The sequence below is a fragment of the Rhinolophus sinicus genome, linkage group LG16, assembly GCF_036562045.2.
Source record: "Rhinolophus sinicus isolate RSC01 linkage group LG16, ASM3656204v1, whole genome shotgun sequence".
Taxonomy (NCBI): domain Eukaryota; kingdom Metazoa; phylum Chordata; class Mammalia; order Chiroptera; family Rhinolophidae; genus Rhinolophus; species Rhinolophus sinicus.
This window is the reverse complement of record NC_133765.1, coordinates 31,458,303-31,477,078: the sequence shown is the minus strand read 5'-3', so window position 1 is coordinate 31,477,078 and position 18,776 is coordinate 31,458,303. Positions and strand designations below refer to the sequence as shown.

The window sequence follows — 18,776 nt, the reverse complement described above, 5'->3', positions numbered from 1 at the left end:
GCGGCAGGAACAGCATGTGCAAAGGTCCTGAGGTGGGAATGTGTGAGAAGGCCAGTGAGGCTGCAGGGGAGAGGGTGAGGGAGAGAATGGGAGGAGGTGGGAGAAGATGGACAGAGAGGCAAAGCGTGTGTGGGGTGGGGGGAGGGGCACCAGATCGTGGAGGGCCTGGCAGTGGCAGGCTGAGCACGAGGCTGAGCCCTGGGAGAGTGACGCATCAGACCACACACCCCCTGCCTGCCTTCCTCAGCCCTGAGCCCAGCCTTGATTTTTATCACCTGTTCCTGGAAACGTTTGCCTCTGCAGTGGACACTAGTGGTGTCCCCCACCTTGACTCAAATCCCCTTTATCAGGTGGGTGCGGCCATCCCCACCTGCTGGGAGTGTTGGCTGCTGACGACCCACAGCTGCTCCTTTCTCTGGACAAGAACCAATGGGAGCTGCCATGTCCAGAGATGCACGGGAGAGCACTTTCCCCACAGTGGTCCACAGCCTACACCTGACTGATAGAGGGATCTAGAAACAAGGCAGACCCCTTTGCACCCTGAAGGCAGGGCAGCTCTGTGGTGCAATCCACAGTCTAGATACCCGGGGGGGTCAGGCTGAAGACAGACTCCACCTGGGACCTCCCTTCCCTCTGTTCAGCAACCACTCGCCTTCTACTCCAAGCCCTCCCTTCTGTGGAAAACCCAGCCTAGATGGGCCCTCTCCCCCTCTCCCGGTCCCATCGGCCTCTCCTTTCCCCAGTGTTGGTGCTTTTTAAACTCCACCAAAAATGTCACGGCAGGTTTCTCGCCTTGCTTCCAAACTCCCTGATAAATTCCACTGGCTGGGCAACCCCAGGAGAGGTTTTCTGGAGCAAGGAACCCCATAAATCACCTCGCTGCCACTCCAGCGTGGGCAATATCTTATGTAAAAAGGTGTTTCCTGGGAGCGCCACAGGCAGGAGAATCCTATTACAAGCTGCCCCATTAATTATAAAGAGTCAAGTCGACCCTTTGCTGCGATTTTTTATCTTAAGTCCAAAAACTGATTACCTTCACCAATCCTCCCCCTTGCAAAAAAAAAAAAACCCTAAAGAATAAAGTAAATGTTTGAAGAACAAATACCAAAGTTTCTCCTTTTAGGGGAGAACCAGCAGAGAGAGAAGTGGGTGGGATAGAGCCTTTTTTCTTCCTTTTAAGGTATGTAATGCAGGGTCTCAGCTCCCGCTCCCCACGCAAGAACGCAGGATATGGTGAGGCCAAAAAGGAACAACAACGGAGCCATAGGTAGGGGAGTCATACCACCATATTCTCGCTGGCGGCTGGTCAAGACACAAAGCAAACACCCACCAGTACCCCAATGAGGGGTCTTCCTGCACCCCAGTCTTGCTGGCGGCCGGGCGAGACACAGGAAGTAGGAGCCACACGATCTGCAACCCGCCCTCTGCTTCCCTGCCAACCAACCCACCCCACTTGCTAGCTGCAATCCGCCATCCATTTCTCTGCTAACCAACCAATCCCTTGCCAGCATAGCCACAACAGTTATATTAGTGGCTAATGGCTAACTGGTTACAACTTATGGCCACCCAGCCACAGCGGATGGTCATCTGATTACAGCTGATGGCCATCTAATAACCAAGCCAGCACCTTTCCATGAGAGGCCGAGAACCTGGAAACTGCTCTCTGAGATTCGGGCTCCACAGGGAGCAGTTATTTTGAGGGCTTAGCCTGTGTGTGGCGTAATTAATTTCCTTGACTTCTCTACTCCTGGAAGCAGATGCTACAATTCATCCCATATTACAGACGAGAGAAACTAAGGCTCTCCTGAAGTTACACAATCTATCCCTATCTTCTGAGATGGTGAGGTGGGCAGACAATGGGCCTGGCTGGGTATTTAAAGGCCTGGGTTCAAACGCGACCTCTGCTTCTTTCTGGCTGGGACCCTGAGCAGGTCGGTTAGCCTCCCTGTGCCTCAGTTTCCTCTCCTGCAAAAGGAGGAATAAAAGAGCCCCTCGAAGGCTTCCCATGAGGAGATCTGGAGTAGCAAACACAGAGGACATAAGCCAGGCATGTCTCTTGCCTGAGTGACCAGCAGCCTTCCCACTGGTCTCCCTGACACCCCACTCGCACCCCAATCTATTATACTTGGCATTCAGCCTCCAGAATAGCCTTGAACAAGCCTAAGGCAGATCCTTGCCCCCCATCTCCTGCTTAAATTCTCCCACGCCCTCCACCCAGCATTTAGCATAAAGGCCAACTCCTCACCTTGGCCTATAGGATCCTGTATCATCTCCCACCTTTGGAGACTCAGCTCCTCCTTCTCTACCCCAGACTCCCCGAACTGTAGCCACACCAGCCTCTTCTTTCTCTTCCTAGAACTCACCAAGCTTGATTCTGCCTCAGGGCCATCGTCTGTGCTGTTCCCTTTGCCTGGCACACTCTTCCCCCCAGGTCTCCGCAAAGTCATCGACTTCTCATCGAGGCCTTGGCTAACTGTCACCTCCTCAGAGGGGCCCTCCTGGCCCACAGTCTGCCTCTCAGGGCCGGGTCTAGGGTGAGATGAGTAAGGCACGCACCCTGGGAGCAAAATGTAAGGGGTGCCAAGTAACTCGGAAATCAAGATAAACAATATTGTAATAAAAATACTTTTACATGAACATTAATGCAAAAGAAATGTATGATGAAGAAACTAGGGACATTTTACATGAAGATGGGGTCTCACTTGGCCCTTGAATGTCTCCCTTCACCTGAATCCCAGACCTGCCAGATCTTGTCTCCCTTGGTTACCGTCTCCTCAGTAAAATATCAATCCTGTGAGGGCTGGAATCCGATCTAGTCTATTCACACCTATAGCCCAGAGCCCGGAAGAGTGTCCAGCATATACTGGGCCTGCAATCTATACTTGCTAAATAACTGAATGAATGAGTGAATGAATGAACGAACGAATGAAGGAAGAGGAGATTCACAACTTGGCTGCAGGGTCTTCGGTCCACCTTCCACTCCCATGTTTCAGATGAGGACGTGAGGCCCAGAGGGGGTGAGTAACCTAGTCACAGTCACACAGCACAGCCACAGCAAAGCCAGGCCCAGACTGAAAAGCTCATGAGGCTGTGTGTTCCCCACAGAGAAGTCTCCGGTGACCTGGAGCGGGCCTGTAGGGGCCAGCTCTCTCTGAGTGTGCACATTCCTGAAGTAGCAAACTCGGATTGCCACCTGAGTTGTGCCAGATCCATGCACCATCATTATTACTACCTAATTCATACGTTTCTTAACTGCTTTTTAGGAAGAAAATGTTATCACCACTCTAAATAGAGAAACAGTATCACTTCCCAGAGTTAGATACTAAGTTAGCAATAAATGAAGTGCGAAAAAGAACAAAATGACATCGTGCCGTTGTAGTTGCGCCACGTCTCCAAGCCTGCCCGTGGTATGTTTGATTTGCAAGTCTTAGAGGGGCGTTTAAGACACGCTAGTAGCAAACAGAGACTCTTCTAACACAATCACAAGAGCGTCTAACACAAGAGCTAAAAGAGAACTGAAAGGAGAGTGGCTTCCTCATGAGGTAACGGGCACCTGCGCAGAGCCCGGCACCTCCAGGCGCCCCTGTCGCGCACCATGGGAAACCCTGCCTTAGTTAAATAATGGCTGGCAGCACCACACAGGGATACTGACTGATTTCAGGGACCCCACGAACTCTTCTTTCAGGGAAGAGTCCGAGGCAAACTCTTCCTCCAGAAACATCTGTGGGGGGAGTTGGAGGCAGGGCACCCACAGTCGCTCTCAGGACTCCCCCTGTTAGGCACCGGGGATCTATTTTCCAGCTAGGTTTGGGCGTCCTGTAGATCCCTGAACATAATAAAATTGCATTTCTTTTTTTTCATAGTTTTAATGAAGTGAAACAACAAAATTAATCATTTTTAAGTGAACAATTCAGAGGCATTTAGTACTTTCACAGCGTTATGCAATTACCTCCTCCATCTGGTTCCAGAACGTTCTTTTACCCCAAAAGGAGACCCCATACCCAGTAAGCAGTTGCTGTCTATTCCCTCTCCTCCCAGCCCCTGGCAACCACCAATCTGCTTTCTGTCTCTATGGATTTACCTATTCTGGACATTTCATATACATGGAATCGTGAATGTTTTTTTTCACTTAGCATCACATTTCTGAGGTTTGTCTACAGCTTAGCATGTATCAGCCCTTCATTCCTTTTTATGGCCGAATAGTATTCCATTTCATGGATGTACCACACTTTGTTTATCCACTGATGGAGCATTTCTTTTTAAATAGACCAGCAAATTATTCTTCATCAGGCCTTCGCTTCCTACTCTACACCAGACCCATTCTTACCTTCACAGGCCATGCCGTTTTCCATGTTACACAACATGGATATTTTAATGTATGTTGTGGAAAGTAATACACGACGTTTATGTCCAAATAGGCTGTGAAGTCAGTCCTTGTTTTGAAAAATGATTTAAAGAAGAAAATAGGATAATGATAATAATTAACAGCACCCAATAACTGGCCACTGTTATTATTACTATATTATTATTGTTTCCTTCAGTGTTGAGTACTCAGTAGCCGGCTCCGTGCCAGGCTCAGACTGTGACATCTGTGGCCTCATTTAACCCTTACAAGGACTCTTGCTGTTAGAGATCATTGTGCCCTTTTTATAGATGGCAAAGCTGAGGCTCCAAAAGGTTTCATGCCTCATGTCACACAGTCCTTGATCCCAAGTTGCTCAGAGCCTGGGGATGGGGACAAGGACACCAGGGGGGCTGAGATGTGATAATGGAGGGAGATGTGAACAGAGTGCCGCAGGTGCCTGGGCGGGGGTCACTCACGTGGCCGGCTGCTCCGGCTTCATTTGGTTTGACCATGGGCTTGGGGTCCCTGCTGCTGCTGAGCAAAGAGAATTTACACCACAAAGTTTTCGCCTTGCGAAAAAGGGATGGTTGAGAATCTGGGTGTTTCTAAACCAATGCGTCAAGGACCAATTGTGCTCCCAGCCTCCAGCAGACTGTGTGGGTTCTGGTTCTAAAGTTCTGGGGTGGGTCCTGAGAGTCTGCATTTCTACCCAGCTCCCCAGCGATACTGCTGCGGGTGGTCCAAGGACCACACTTTGAGTATCGAGGGGCTAGAAGATCTGAATTCTGATTCTCAACTCCGCTGTAAACCCTCTGTGGGACCTTCGGCCAGTCTCTTGCCCTCCATCAGCCTCAGTTTCTTTCCCTAGTCAGTAGGGGTATTGCCTTCCATCGGGAACAGAAGAGCAAAGAATATAGAATAAAACAGAAGAGCAAAGTTATCATTTTCTGCGTGCTGACCAGAAAGCCACAAGCAGCTGCTGGGGTGAGAGATTTCCTCCCAAAGACCCCAGAGCCCAGCGGCAGGCACTGGGGGTGTGGGGGTGGTCCTGAACCCCAGCACAAAATGTGGAAACAGGAGGCTGGAGGTGGCGCGGCCCAGGAGAAGCCACAGGAGAGGTTCTCGTTCATCACAGAAATGGCCCATTTGCAATGATCGGTTGCCCAGGTGTTAATAACGCTAATGGCATAGGAAGGGTAAACTCGGTCACTTGGCTGAACAGAAGAAATATGCAGAGAAGTGCTCGGGTTTCCATAAATCAGCCGTGTGCGGCGCTACGAGGGAGGCAGGACTTAAAATTCCGGTCAGGAGATGGGTATTCTCATAATCCGAGCTGGAGAGGTAATTTATTCTGTTTATATCTTTTTACTGCACGACAAGGCTTGGGAGCAGGGGCCCTCCGTAGCCATTCTGCATTTTAAATATTAGTCCTACGCACAGTGGGTCAGCTCCCATGCTCTGTGGGGTGTTTATTTCAGGGCAGGAGGACAGGGATGGGACAGGGGACAGCATGCATGATGGGGGGCTGGAACCCACGTGCTTTAAAGTCCAGTGTTGGCCAGAATCACAGCCCAGGGTCAGCAAGGGGAAGGCTACGTCCCTTTTTCCCCAGAGCGGGAGGGCACAGCCAGGGGTTGGCTAGCCTCCTTATTGGCACACCTCAGAGTATTGTTTTTTTTTTTTCCTTTTGGAAATCTCTTATTTTTAAATGATAATAAATACAGGCGATGAAGAGATAAAAGGAGATGAACAGATACATTAATGGAGAAAGAAAGGGATGACGGAGAGGGAGAGAGGCAGAAACAAGGGCAAACGTGAAAAAGCAGAAGTCCTTATGTCTTTTGACCTTGGCAATTTTCATTATGCTCTTTGCCCTTCTGGCTGGCTTTGTTTAACCCAGGAAGGAGTTTTAAACAAAATCCAGTGAGGTTTCAGGCTGCAAGAATTAGCATTCATTAGATCCCTTCTTAAACAATCTTTTTATGGCAGCTGGAGTGCATTGATTCCATCCATCCATCCATCCATCCATCCATCCATCCATCCATCCGTCCATCCGTCCATCCGTCTATCCATGTGGTTACTAGATATGGAAATGAGGGCTTACCTGTGCCAGGCCCTGCCCTGGCTCCAGGGACAGCGTGGGCTCTGGAAGCAGGAGTTGTTGATTTAAAACCTGGCTCTACTCCTCCCCAGCTGTGTGACGCAGGCAATTCACTTCACCACTTGGGCCTCTTCTGTCTCCTCATCTGCAAAAGCTCCTCATCTAACAATGCTTACCTTGAAGGGGCATTGTGAGGACAGACTAGACTCTGGGCAAGACTGTTGGGCAGAGGCCCTGCAAGTTTGAGGGCATTGGAAGCAACTGGGGAGCTTGACAAAGGTGAACCGTCTTGGGCGCCACACCACAGAGCAATCCCAGCTATGGGCGTGGGGCCCGGGGGATGTATGTTTAACAAGCATAGTCCTCTGATCACACGTTGAGAAAATGGTTGTGGGCATCCAGGGGCAAATGTCCCTTCCCAACTCTCCCCCTTCTCCACCCACCTTCCGTAGGAACTGCCTCCGTAACTAAGAGCACCCAATACCACCTGGGACACCTACAGGGCCACTGCCACAGGGTGGGGTGGGGGTGGGATTTCTCCTCCCAGAGCCCCTGCGCCCAGTAGGCACTTGGGGAGTTGAAATGAGCTCACAGCAGTAGGGGGATTTGAGTTGGTTTTGACAAAGGTCCTGCTCTCTTTCCTTGTCATCCTCCAAAGAAGTTGGTGTGTGTGTGTGTGTGTGTGTGTGTGTGTGTGTGTGTGTGTGTGTCTGGGGGAAGATGGAGCTGGGGATTGAACCCAGGACCTAGATACCTAGATTTCCTGTACCTTAGCCACAGGTAAATGATATCTCTCCGATGTGGATGAAAGGCCATTGTGAGCCCATTTCACAGTGGAGCAAATCAAGGCTCAGAAAGGTGACACAGTGACCAGCGAGATGGTCTCCTGGACCTCAGGGCCCTGCTCTGTTCTGCTTCCATCCTACTCCTAGCTGACCTCTGCTCCCAACCCTCCTCACGCGTGAACTCAGAGGAAGGGCGTGTGGGGAGTTAGCCCCAAGTACTGACCATAACCCCAAAGATGAACGTCCCTCATGAAATCTGGTTTGGGGAGCCACTCTCTGAGACTTGATGCCCCTCACCCACCCCAGGGTTAGTCAAGTGTCTCCTGACATGAGAGTGGGCTCCTCCCGCTCCCCAGACTGTGAAGCTGTGGGCATGCGAAGGGCACCTGTAAGCTCTGTTGTACGATCTCTAGTTTTTAAATATGAGAAAAAAAAAAAAAAGTCTGGAAGGAAATGCATTGACCACATTACCACAGTGCTTGAGATTCTGGGTGATTCCATTTTCTCCCTTTTGTGTATCTGAAATTTCTAAAATTTCCACAATGAGCAAGTAGCATGTGGGTGATAAAGACAAATACGCTACAAGGAAAGAAAAGAGAAAGCCAGGCCACTTTGCACTGTTCTTGTGAAGTCCACATAAAAGAAAGACAGGAGTAGGGTTCTTAGTGCATGCCCCTTCCATGGGGGCTCACTGCTCCCCATCTCCCTGGACCCCTCCTTGCTAACATGGGCAAGCCCCCCCACCCCCACCATAAGCTTGGGCAAAAGGGATCCAAATGCGAACACTTCCATTTATGTTTATCTCCTTCATCTGCAGTGTCCTAGTTGGAAGGGAATGAAGGGAACCCTCTTCCCATTCCATTTTGTAAGTAAGGAAACTGAGGCAGAGGGGGAGGGACTTGTCTTTAGGAAGTGGCCTCAGGCCTCCTAAATCTCATCCAGCACCATTTTCATCAAGCTGATTCACCTAAAGACACAGCATGCACTGCATAAGAATGGCGGAGAACAACAGCATTGCTCTCCCTGGGGTCACTTCTGTCCTAAAATAGCCGTGCAGATAATTAGCATGGGCTTACCAGCCTGGACCTTTTGTTTTTGTTTTTGTTTTCCACCTGGAATGCATGGGGGTGTAATTAGGAGTGAAGCTAGCATTCTTTTGACATACTGAGGACAAACAAATCACACACCCATTCATTCATCGAATATTTTGAAGGCTTACTATGTGCCAGGCAGGTTTGTGTTAGATCGGAGTGTTACATAAAGCATGGGGAGATACTGTGCCTGGCACACAGTAGCTGTCAAAAAAAATGGCAGCCACTTTTATTACCGGATAGTTACCAAAAGCACTCCCCATTTAGACAAAGAGAGGTCTTTGAACCCATCAAGTCTGTTTTATGTCAGAAACAAGAACCAGAGAAAAGAAGAATTCCATTCACTCTGAGAAACTATGAAGACAGACAAAAAAAGGAAAACCACACAGCACTGAGGGGAAAAAAAAGAACATTTTTTTATTAATCTTTCTTTTTAAAAAAGTTGATTTTTTGTGGGGTTTTTTGTGTGTGTTTTTTTAGGTAAACCTCTTTCTGCTTCCCCTCCCTCACTCTGCCCACCCTCCTCTTAAAAATATAAAAATGTCCAACCCCAGATAACTAGAGTACAATAAATAAACAGTAAACACAAAAACATACTTTATTTGTTTCTTCTTTATACAAAATAAGGAAACTAGAAGCGTTCAACTTCCAAAAAAGTATAATACTGTACATCCTGACGACCCAGCCTCCAGGCCCCAGGCAGGGAGGGTGGTCTGTGGGCCAGAGCCCAGAAATCTTGGCGCCTTGCCCAGTGGAAGAGCAGGGTGGGCGAGTGTTCGAGTCTGGCCTGGACCTCGGGGCTCAAAATGAATGTCAAAGTAAGGAAAGAGGGGGTGGTCTGGCCCAAGGCTGGCGAAGTCCAGACCGCCCCACCTTCCTAGAAAAGCTGACCTTGAGCCTCAAGATTGGCCACGAGGCGGCGCCAACGTGCAGGTGGATTTGTCTTCCAGGGACACCCCCATTCAAGCGTTGTTTTTCTCTCGCTGTCGCTGTCCATCTTCTCTCTCTGGCTGGCGCTCTCTCCATCTCCTCGCTTCCTCATTTTGCTCCCTTTCCTCTCTCTCCCTTCAATCTCTTTTTCTTATCATCTTGTTTGAAAGATGGGGAAAGCAGAGTGAGAAATAAGATTACAAAATGCCACTCGGATTGCAGAGGTGGAGGAGGACAAAATCATCCCCGCTCCTTGGCCTCAACCTTTTCTTGGTCCACAGAGGTGGTGGGTGGGGGTCCGGGGGCAGTCTAGAGCGTGCTTGAGATCTCTTGACCCTCTGCAGTATTGACTTTGGTCCCAAGAAATTGCTCGCGGCTGCCAGGAGAGCGCTGGCGGAGGGCTGGGGCCCTGGAGAGCCGGCGGGGTGAAGATGGGGGTCGGTCCCACTACGCGCCCAGCCGAGGAGCAGCTGCCGGTTGAGTGCGGACCCGAGAGAGAACCACTGAGGGAGCCCCAGGCCACCGCTGAGTCGGGCGTTTTGGTTTGGGGAGGCTGCGTCCAGGTGGGCTGTCTGGCCTGGTGGCCTTACCACACGGCGGCCTCGTTGAGCTCGGGGTTGGGGTGAGACAGGGGTCCGCTGTAGCCGCTGGCACCGCTCATGGGGAAGGGCGGGCTGGGCCCCCCGCTGAACACCTCGCCCGGCAGGGGGTGCAGGGCGCCAGGCAGGCCAGGCTCGGGGCTCGGCGTGTCCGGGTGCGAGATCATGTCGGTGAACCTGGGGTTGTCAGCTGTGTGCGGCCCTGCGAGCGGGGGCTCCAGCGCGCCCAGCGGCGTCGAGCCGGGCCCCGAGGCGGCCAGGAAGCTGGAGTCAGCCGGGGACTGCGCCTGCGACGGCGGGCCGTGTGTGAAGAAGTCGTAGTTGCCTCCCGGAGCATAGTAGTCGCCTTGGTAGTCTGCGGAGGGGACGGGGAGGAGACAGGGAGAAGTGAGAGACGTCCAGGGCAGTGAGGGACTCCCGGGGCCCGGGGAGGGGACCCGGGAGACCGACCGGAGAGACGACGCCCAGAGACAGGGGTACTTGGTCGCGGCTGCTGGGACAGCACGTTATGAGGGACAGCGCGACACTGTCGAGGTGAGAGACCCACAGAGAGGCCTGCGGAGACCAAGAGGGAGGGAGGTCCGAGGCTGCGGAGACGCAGACCCGGCGGTCAAGCTGGGGAGAGAGACAATGAGAGATGCCGAAAACGAGAGAGACAAACTGTGAGAGACAGAGAAGCGACGGGAGACACTCAGAGACAGTGAGGGACAATGTGTGAGATGCCAAGACTTCAGTCAGAGTCCTGACCCATAGATGGAGAGAGACAGCGGCTGTGGAGGCGCAGAGGCAGTGAACGGTCGCAGACAGTGTCTTAGAGTTGGTGAAAGATACACAGAGAGCGAGAGACACGGAAACTGCGAGAGACACGGGCTGTGAGAGATAAGCAGAGGCCAGTGTGAAAGGGGAGGGAAGAGGAGACCGAGCCCGGAGCCCCCAGACTCAGAGATACCCAAGGCAAGGCAAGAAAAGGGACCCAGAGACCAAGCCGCTGAGAAATTGGAGGTCGAGTAAGACAGTCTAGGAGACATCAAGAGAAAGAGATGGGACAGCCGTGGTTAGAGACACACGTGAAAAACCGGGCGATAGACCCAAAACAGGACAGGAAAGCCAGATACGCACAGAGACTGAGATGCATGGGAGAGAAAACCAGAGACGCGGAGGCTGAGGCCAGGAGAGGAGCAGGGGAGGGTGCAGGGGAGACAGAGACCAGAGCGCGAAATGGTTGAGACCTGGTGGCGACCAGCCTGGGCAGAAACCGGGACCTGGGCATAGGCTGGAGCACGGAGGGGCTGGCGAGTTGGGCCGCGGGCGCGGAAACCCGGACCGGAGCGCGCAAGGCGGTCTCACCGCGGGGTCTTTCTGCTTCTGAGCCCAGGAGAGTACAGCCCTGCGCCCGCCCGAGTGAATGCCGGCGTCCGACCATTTGCACTGGTCTCGCTTGACTTGAAACCGAGAAAGCTGAGCCCCAGCTACTTGGGAGACCGGGAGAAGGACCCCAGCATTCTCTCGGTGGTGTCCAGAGTTTCCCGGGAACCTCGGGGTACAGATTCGGTCCTCTAGTGTCACCAGTGGGTTAGCCCAGGTTCTGAAGCATTTGGGGACATAGAGCCCTTTTGAGAATCTGGTGATAGCTTTGGGCTCTCTCTCCAGAAAAATGCACAAATGTGTGTTTTGCCCACAAATTCCAGATGATATGCCTGCCCATTCTCTATAAATTGTTTCTAACCCGCTCTCATAGCCCCTTCCTTCATTTCCCCGACAGTGTGCTTGTCTCCCCCCAGGTCGGCCCCTGAAGGATTGGGGTGGGGGACCCCACGAAAGGAGCACCTCGCAACTCGCTCCGGTGACAATAATCCACTTTGTACGGTGGGAAAACCAGGGTGGCCGGAGTCCCCTCTGCAAACCCTCACTCCCTGCTCAGTCTTGGGTCTCAGTCACCGGGAAGAGTTCCGAATGCCCCCTGCCCCTCCCTTCTCTCTCCAAACCCTGAAATCAGTCCAAATGGGGGTGTTTGGAGGCGAGGCTTGGACGCGGTTTAGGCAACAGCTAAAAACGGTTGCTAATTACCTTTTATAAACCACTCATTCCATTCTCCCCGAAAGTGAAGGGAGAGGTTGGAAGCGGCGAATTTGGGGCCCCTAAGGGACAGGGATGGGGGTCGGCCGGGGCCCGCAGCGAGCAGGCCAGCCAGCGAGGGCCGCGGCCCCCGCGCGGAGCGCGCCGCCTCCGCCCATATGGCGGCCGGGCCGGAGGTAATTGGAACAAACGCCGTCTGAAAAGGGCACAAAAGCCGCAGCTGGGGCTTTGTCCGCGCTCCCACGGGGAGCCGCAGGCCCGCCGCCCGGCCCCTTTCTCGTCCGCTGCCGGCCGCCGCCGCCGGGATCTCCCAGCGCGGATTAGGCGGGGCTGCCTCGTTGGGGCTGGGGGGTCCTAACCCCCGCCCCAATTCTGGGGGAAGTGGGACCCGAATATCCAGGCCCCCACCCCAACCAGCAGACGCGCGGGTAAAGGAGGCGGCGGGATGGGTGGGGGCGCACTGTCCTCGGGGAATCCTTGGTTAATTACCCAGGCGGGGAAAAATTCCGGACGGGTACCGCCCTACCACCTTCTTACGCCCGCTGAGATTTTGTGCGGAAGGGGGCAAAGGTAGGTGGAGGGGTTGGCGAGTGGAGACCCCAGGATACATCCATCATCCGGGCTGTCCTGAGGGTCTGTAGCCCCCCAATCGGGGCCCTGCCGTCGCAGAATTTCTCCCCCCAAAGCACAGCCGTGCATTTTATCCACAATTTCTGGGGGCTCTGGCTCGACCTGAAAATTTAACCTTCCAGGCCTGCGATTGTACCAAAGCCGACGTCGTCTTCCCTGAGTCTGCCTGGGCGCCAGGCGGCTGGACTCCGCCCTCGGTATTGCCACCAAACCCACTTTTCTAAGAGAAGGGGCCTCTCCCCACACTGGGCTACTACCCCTCCCCCACCCCCAGTAGGCCTGTGACACTGGGCTACTCAGAGGGGAGATCCCTCTCAGGCCCAGGCACTCCTGGGGACGCTCCTAATTCAGAGGCTCAGGAACAGAAGCGGGTGGCGCCTTCCCTGAGCCCACAAGTCTGGGAAGTGAAGGATGGTGTTGGGTGCTACAATGGCCCATAGCACAAGGGGTATCAAAAACCTGGGTGGGGGAGTTGGAATGGGTCACTGCCAAGCAGTTGTGGTCGGATGGAGGGGTGGGGAGAAATAATGGAGGAGAGAAAGAGGGAAGGAGGAAGAGAATGGGTGACCAAGAGGAGAGTTCACCCCGGCCTGAGCCTGTTAGCACCAAACCAAGAATCGTTCGCTGCAAACTCCTGCCCCTTGCCCCCTGCAGCCCCAAAGATGGAGCGTGGATCACTGGGTTGGCCCAATCCTTGAGCCCCCAAGCCACCACTGACCCCGACGTGCTTGGGGCTGGAGAGTGGATTTGAGTACTGCCCAGAGCAACTGCTGGCATCTCAGCTACTAGTGCCAGACGTCGTGTGCACAGTTCCCGTGGCGGCAGGACCGAAGTAATGTCTTGGAAGCTAGCGAGCCAGCTGCAGGGGACGAATCCTGACCCCTCCACCACTGCCATCAGCGCTGCCCTCCAGCCCTTAGTTCCTGCTGGTGCCAAGTACACCAGGGCTAGGGCAGCAGGAAGGCTGTGTGTCTGGCTGGGGTCCGGTGTGTTTGGATTTGTGACTACCCGGCTTGATACGATGGGTGGGAGTGTGTAAGCCTGTGGATCTCTCCCGGGGTGTTTGTCAGTCAGTGTCTCCGGGACGGAGTACACCAGTGTGTGGTCATGTGTGGTCATGTGTCCAGATTGGTGTTCCTGAGGTCTCTGAACTCAAGTGTGTGTTTGAGGGAGTGCGTGCGCCCATGTGTCCTGCACGTCGCTGCTTGTCTGGTGTGTTTATCTGTGTGTCACTGTGTAGGTGAGTGAAGCCATGTGTGGGATTTTGCGTCCAGGAGGTACCTGTGGGTGTGTCCATCATCGTCCTGAGTGAACAGAAGGGAGGGGTTCCCTGGGCAGCCGATAGTGTGGGGATCCGGCCCTGCGCCTTCAGCCCCCAGAACAGCGCGGGCCTCAACGTGGGGCAGCTTGTCGCAGGGGCCCCTTACCTCCATAGTAGGTGTATGGAGTGGACCCCAACATTTCAGACTCGTCCAAGCGGCCGCCCAGCGGACGCATGCGCCGGGGACTCCGGAAGAAGGCGTGTCTCCGGGCTCCCAGAGCGCTCAGTTGTTTCATCCGGCGTTCTTTGGACCGTCGGTTCTGGAACCACACCTGGGACAAGAAGGGGGCCGTGAGCTCGGTAGGGGGTGTCCTCTCCCAGCCCGGACTGCCCCCGCTGGGTCCTAGCGCCTCCTTCTCTCCACGACTGCCCTGAGGCGGGGCGGGGGCTGGCCGGATTAGGGCGGAGGGGTGGAGAGGGGCCCCAGTGAACCAGCCAAGGGAGAAGGATTTTGCGGACCCGTGGGGCGACTCATAAAGACTTGGGCTTCCTGGTCCTCGCCCTGCTCGCGGCCTGACGGCTTTATAAAGGCCTCCTGCCCCGCCTGGCTCTGGTTTTGGCCCCTTGGCTCCCCAACCCGACTCTGGCCGTTTGTCTGTCAGCCCCGCGCATTGGCGCAGGAAGGAGGCACGTAAGGAATGTCGCCTCTTTCTCTGCTCCAAAGATGAGAGGAAGGGAGGGATCCTGTACCCCCAGTAAGGCTTTAAACCCTCGTTGTACGGGGAGGGGACGGGCTTCAGAGAAGTGAGGTGACTAGCGACTTTGGCTAGGAGTGACCAGCTGGCCCGACCTGGGGCGCACCGTCTGCCCCTATACCCAAACCCTTAGCCAAGGAGGCTGGGGGTGTGGAGGGTGACTCGGGCCTGGCCGCACCTGGATGACGCGCATGTTGAGGCCGGTCTCCTGTGCCAGCTGCTCGCGGATGTGGCGCGTGGGCTTAGGCGTGGCGGCGAAGGCGGCCTTAAGCGTCTCCAGCTGCTTGGCTTTGATGGTCGTGCGCGGGCCGCGCCGCTTCGTGCCGGAGTTCTGCTCCTCGTTCTCGTTATTGGCTGTTTCCTTGTCCGACGACGTGGAGTTGTCCGTCTCCTTGGGATCGTCCTGAAGTGGGTCCTGGAGGTCCGGGGACAAACTGCGGTCCGTACAGGATGACACTGCGGGCGGACGGAGCAGGAAGGGGACAGTGGCGTCAGCGGCGGCCCGAGGCCTCTCCAATCCGGTAGCCTGTTCCTGCCGGCCCAGGCTACCGCCAACCACGCCGTATTCCCTCCCAAACCCTGCGACAGCCCCTCCCCCAGGGGTCAGGCGCCCGCCCACTCCCTCCAGGCGGGGCTGGGCCTTGGAGCGGCCCTTCTCACGCCTTCTCAGCACTTTTCAGCTATTGCCTGGGTAAAGGGGAGGCACGCTCTCTGGAGAGCCCGGCCTTATTGGAGAAGGGACAGGAGGGTACACATGCCCTCCTGGCCTCTGATCTTCTTTCTTCTCTCCTTTCTCCAGACCCCAATTAATGTCCTCCCAAGGCAGGTAGAAATTCAAAAGGGGTGGAAGGGGTGGGGGAATTGCGCAGCAGTTCCAAACTGGGGGAGGTGGCAACTTGGGACAGGCTCCTGAATTGGAGGAGGCAGGTGTTCCGGTATCCTGTAGGACTGACTCGGAACGCTGTTCCCTCCCCCAGCCCGGGCCTTGCCCTAGAACTGCCTGGTGGGTGAGCAGGTGTGGAGAGCTCTGAGTGGGTACACACAGGGGGGAAGTAGAGCGCGCCAGGCTGGGCATAGCGGGAGGGCACTCGGGCCTCGGGCAAGGGAGGAGCAGAGGCCTCCTACCTGAGTTGAGGCTGCCCTCCTTGAGGCTGGATGAGCTCAGGTAGTCATCCTTGCACACGAACTTGTTCTCGTCGATGACGTAGAGCTCCTCGCCGGTGGACAGCTGCTTGTTGCACACCATGCAGGTGAAGCAGTTGAGGTGGAAGACTTTACTGCGGGCCTTGCGTACCAGGTCGCTGGGCGAGATGCCTTGCGCGCAGCCTGCACACTTAGTGCCAAAGCGCCTGCAGACACAGCACAGCCCATCGTCACCTGGGGCAGCCCGATGTCCCAACCTCACAAGCCCCTGACCTCTTCCCATCCACCCTAGCTTGTGAGAAGTCTCCATTTCCACATCTATCAAATGAGACCCCAATCCTGTCCTCCCTCCCTGGTGAGACAAACGTCCTGGGCTCTTCTGGGGACTTGGACTGTTATGCCTCATTCAGGTTTATTCGGACTCCACCGGGCTTATAGCAAGAGCAATGGGCACAGCCTTCAGCCAAGCAGAAGGCCCAGGGACCCCCAAGAGGCTCCCCATACTCCCAAATCCTCCCCGATCCAGCTGAGAGGCTCAAGGGAGACTCGGCTCTCCAGGTCACAAAGAATTTTAAGCCAGTCAGGCCGAGTTTGGACCACTTCTTGGCTTTGCCTCCTTTATCTTTTTTCCAGTCTTCTGGGACCCCAGTAGGACCAATCAGCCTGGCTGGTGGGGTCTAGCAATGGGACGGGGATCCCCTGTCCTGAGCTGAACCTGAACAGAAAGGAGGGACCCTTCTGCTGATTCAGTGCCACCAGCACTGGAGGCTTTCCAGTCCCCTTGTAGGACCCACCAGAGCTAGTCAGGAGCTTGTGGACAGCAGGACCTGAGAACGGGGGACTCTGGGAAGCAGGAACTAAGTCTGCAGCCCCCCAAAATATCTCGCCCTGGCAGGCAGCGGGAGAATGTGGCCAGAAGGCAATCCTACACCTGCATGGCTAGCACACGGGATCGCTGAAATCCCCCCTTTCCCACGTTCCTGGTCTAAATCCTTTTCTTTTTTTCCTTGAGCGCTGGGAGAAGTCCGGCACCCCCAAAATGGGTGGTGCAGACCGGCAGGAAGAGGGGTTGAGGTGCAGATGGGGGAGGGGGAGAGCCCAGGACTTTGGGGCCCCACATCTACTCACACCCAGGTCTCTAAACAGGGCGAATTTGGGTGACGTTGATGTAGTGAGGGCATTAGAAGCCATAAGTCACTTTTGGCCTTATCCGGCAGCGTAATTGGCCATACGCACCTTATCAAAAATCATTAGGCGCTTTGCAAGCAATGCCACAGTAGGGGCCTCAGTTCTCTGGGCCGGGGAGTTTACACGTGTAAGGCGCGGCTGACATTTTCTCCTATTCAAATTCCCCAGTGCCTAGCGGCTGAGGCCAGCGAGCAGTCTTGCTCGTCGGTGTTAATCACTGCCCCCTAACCCTGGGCTCCGGAATGCTCACTCACAAAGCCCACTCTGGGCGACGGGTGGAAGCAGGCAGGACTGAGCTGCCAAAAAACCCCACAGCCTTCCAGTCCATCCCTAGGCAATTCCCAGCTGGGGAAACTGAGGCCCAGAGAACTGATCATCCCTGCCTTGCCTGCGGGCCCCTGTGGGCAGCGAGGGGAGGTGACAGAGCCTGGCATAGACTCCGGAGGTCCTGATTCTCAGCTTTAATGTCGTTGGTACTTTTCAACATGGAAGAAAATGTTTCAGGAGTTGGGGTGGGAAGATGAGGAGAAGGTTTCTTCCCCCCAACATCAGAGGAGACCTTCTTGGCTCAGCCCCCTCTGGAGCTGGGAAGTTTCCGTTTGTCCAGGAGGGCTGTGGGGCCCACCCTGCCTTGCCAGGAGGGAAGGCTCTGGGCAAATGCACTCTGCCTGGTAGGAGACACCTCCAGCCAGCCCTAACTTTGCAAAAATCCTTCCTCTCTCAGAACTGCGTTTGAAACTTGCGCCCTGGGGTTGCAGCCTCGGGAGAAGGGCAGAGGTGCGTGGGGAGTAAGTTTGTCAGGGCTTCTTTCTTCCCCTGCCCCACCTCTGCTCCAAGCAGGCCTGGAGGAACAGCGTGAGGCAGCCCAGCAGCGTCCTCCTTGCTCCGCTCGGGCTCGGGGGCCCTTTCCTGGACCGAGGACAGAAGGAGAGCAGTGAGCTGCCCGTTTCCCCTTTTAAGCTGCTGAGCCTGGGAGGCTGGGATGGGTTTCGGGTCTCTCCTTCCCGGGTGCCCCAACCGAGCGCGAAGTGGGCACGCACTTGGCAGGGCTGCGCGGCCTCTTACCTGAAGAAGTCATTTTTGCAGTAGAGCTTGCCCTCGCGCGAGAAGCACTTCTCCGAGAGGTTGGTCTTGCACTCGCAGCACTGAACGCATTTGATGTGCCACGCGCGGTCCAGCACGTTCAGCAGAAAGCGGTCAAGGATGGGCCGCTCGCAGCCGGCACAGTGCACCATCATAGCCCCGCACCCCGGCGGCGCGGGCCGCCTTCCCTCCCTTTGGGCCCCCGGCCCTCGGGCCCCCCGGCCCCGCCGCTGCGCTCCGCCTCTTCTCTCGGCCGTCACCGGGCGAGTCCGGTCCGGACCAAGACTCAGCCGCTCAAGTCCTCGGGTGATCGCTGGCCTGGCGCTGGGCCGCTGGGGTACGGTGGGGAGTGGAGGAGTTCACAGCCTCATGCCCGGGGCCGCGCGCCCCAGCGCTTGTTCCGAGCTCCCCCAGGTGCGTCTTAGGTGGCTGCTGGCCTCGGCGCTGCCGAGCGGCTCTCCCCGGTGGCGGAGGCGCCGGCACTTTCCCCCACTTTCAAGCCGTCCCGATCCTCATCTTTGTCTGGCCGCCGCCTAATTCGCGCATCCTTATTCAGATTTGGTGACGTGGCGCGGCACGTAGGGGGCCTGGCGGCCAATGGGCGCGCGGTGGCCATGGCAACCTCTTAAATTTATAGCATATCTAAATTGGCTACAGCGTTGCGGTCTGGACAGAGCAAAAAAAACAAGGCATCAGTATTGTTGAGTATTAGCTTGTACCTGGTTCGGAGGCGAAGTAAGTATTTACCTTCTAGTTTGGGGCTGGGGGCTGTGGGCCGCGCGATCTGAA

General features: G+C 55.2%; 1 protein-coding gene across 1 annotated transcript; it reads right to left on the bottom strand.

Annotated features, from left to right (window-relative positions):
* Positions 1-8,808: 8,808 nt before the first annotated feature.
* On the bottom strand, positions 8,809-18,494 carry LHX5 (LIM homeobox 5). The gene is made up of 5 exons (XM_019734136.2): positions 17,970-18,494; positions 15,699-15,922; positions 14,752-15,029; positions 13,985-14,150; positions 8,809-10,206 (listed from the first exon to the last, which is right to left on the bottom strand). The coding sequence occupies exons 1-5, from the start codon at positions 18,140-18,142 to the stop codon at positions 9,839-9,841; spliced, it is 1,209 nt and encodes a 402-aa protein (XP_019589695.1). The 5' UTR covers positions 18,143-18,494; the 3' UTR covers positions 8,809-9,838.
* Positions 18,495-18,776: the final 282 nt, after the last annotated feature.

Excerpts from the sequence above, each read along its gene's own strand:
- LHX5 (XM_019734136.2), bottom strand. The coding sequence starts at position 18,142 with ATGATGGTGCACTGTGCCGGCTGCGAGCGGCCCATCCTTGACCGCTTT. Across the intron at positions 15,923-17,969 it reads TGCAAAAATGACTTCTTCAG|GCGCTTTGGCACTAAGTGTG; the intron begins GTAAGAGGCCGC and ends CTGTGTCTGCAG. Across the intron at positions 15,030-15,698 it reads GGAGGGCAGCCTCAACTCAG|TGTCATCCTGTACGGACCGC; the intron begins GTAGGAGGCCTC and ends GTCCGCCCGCAG.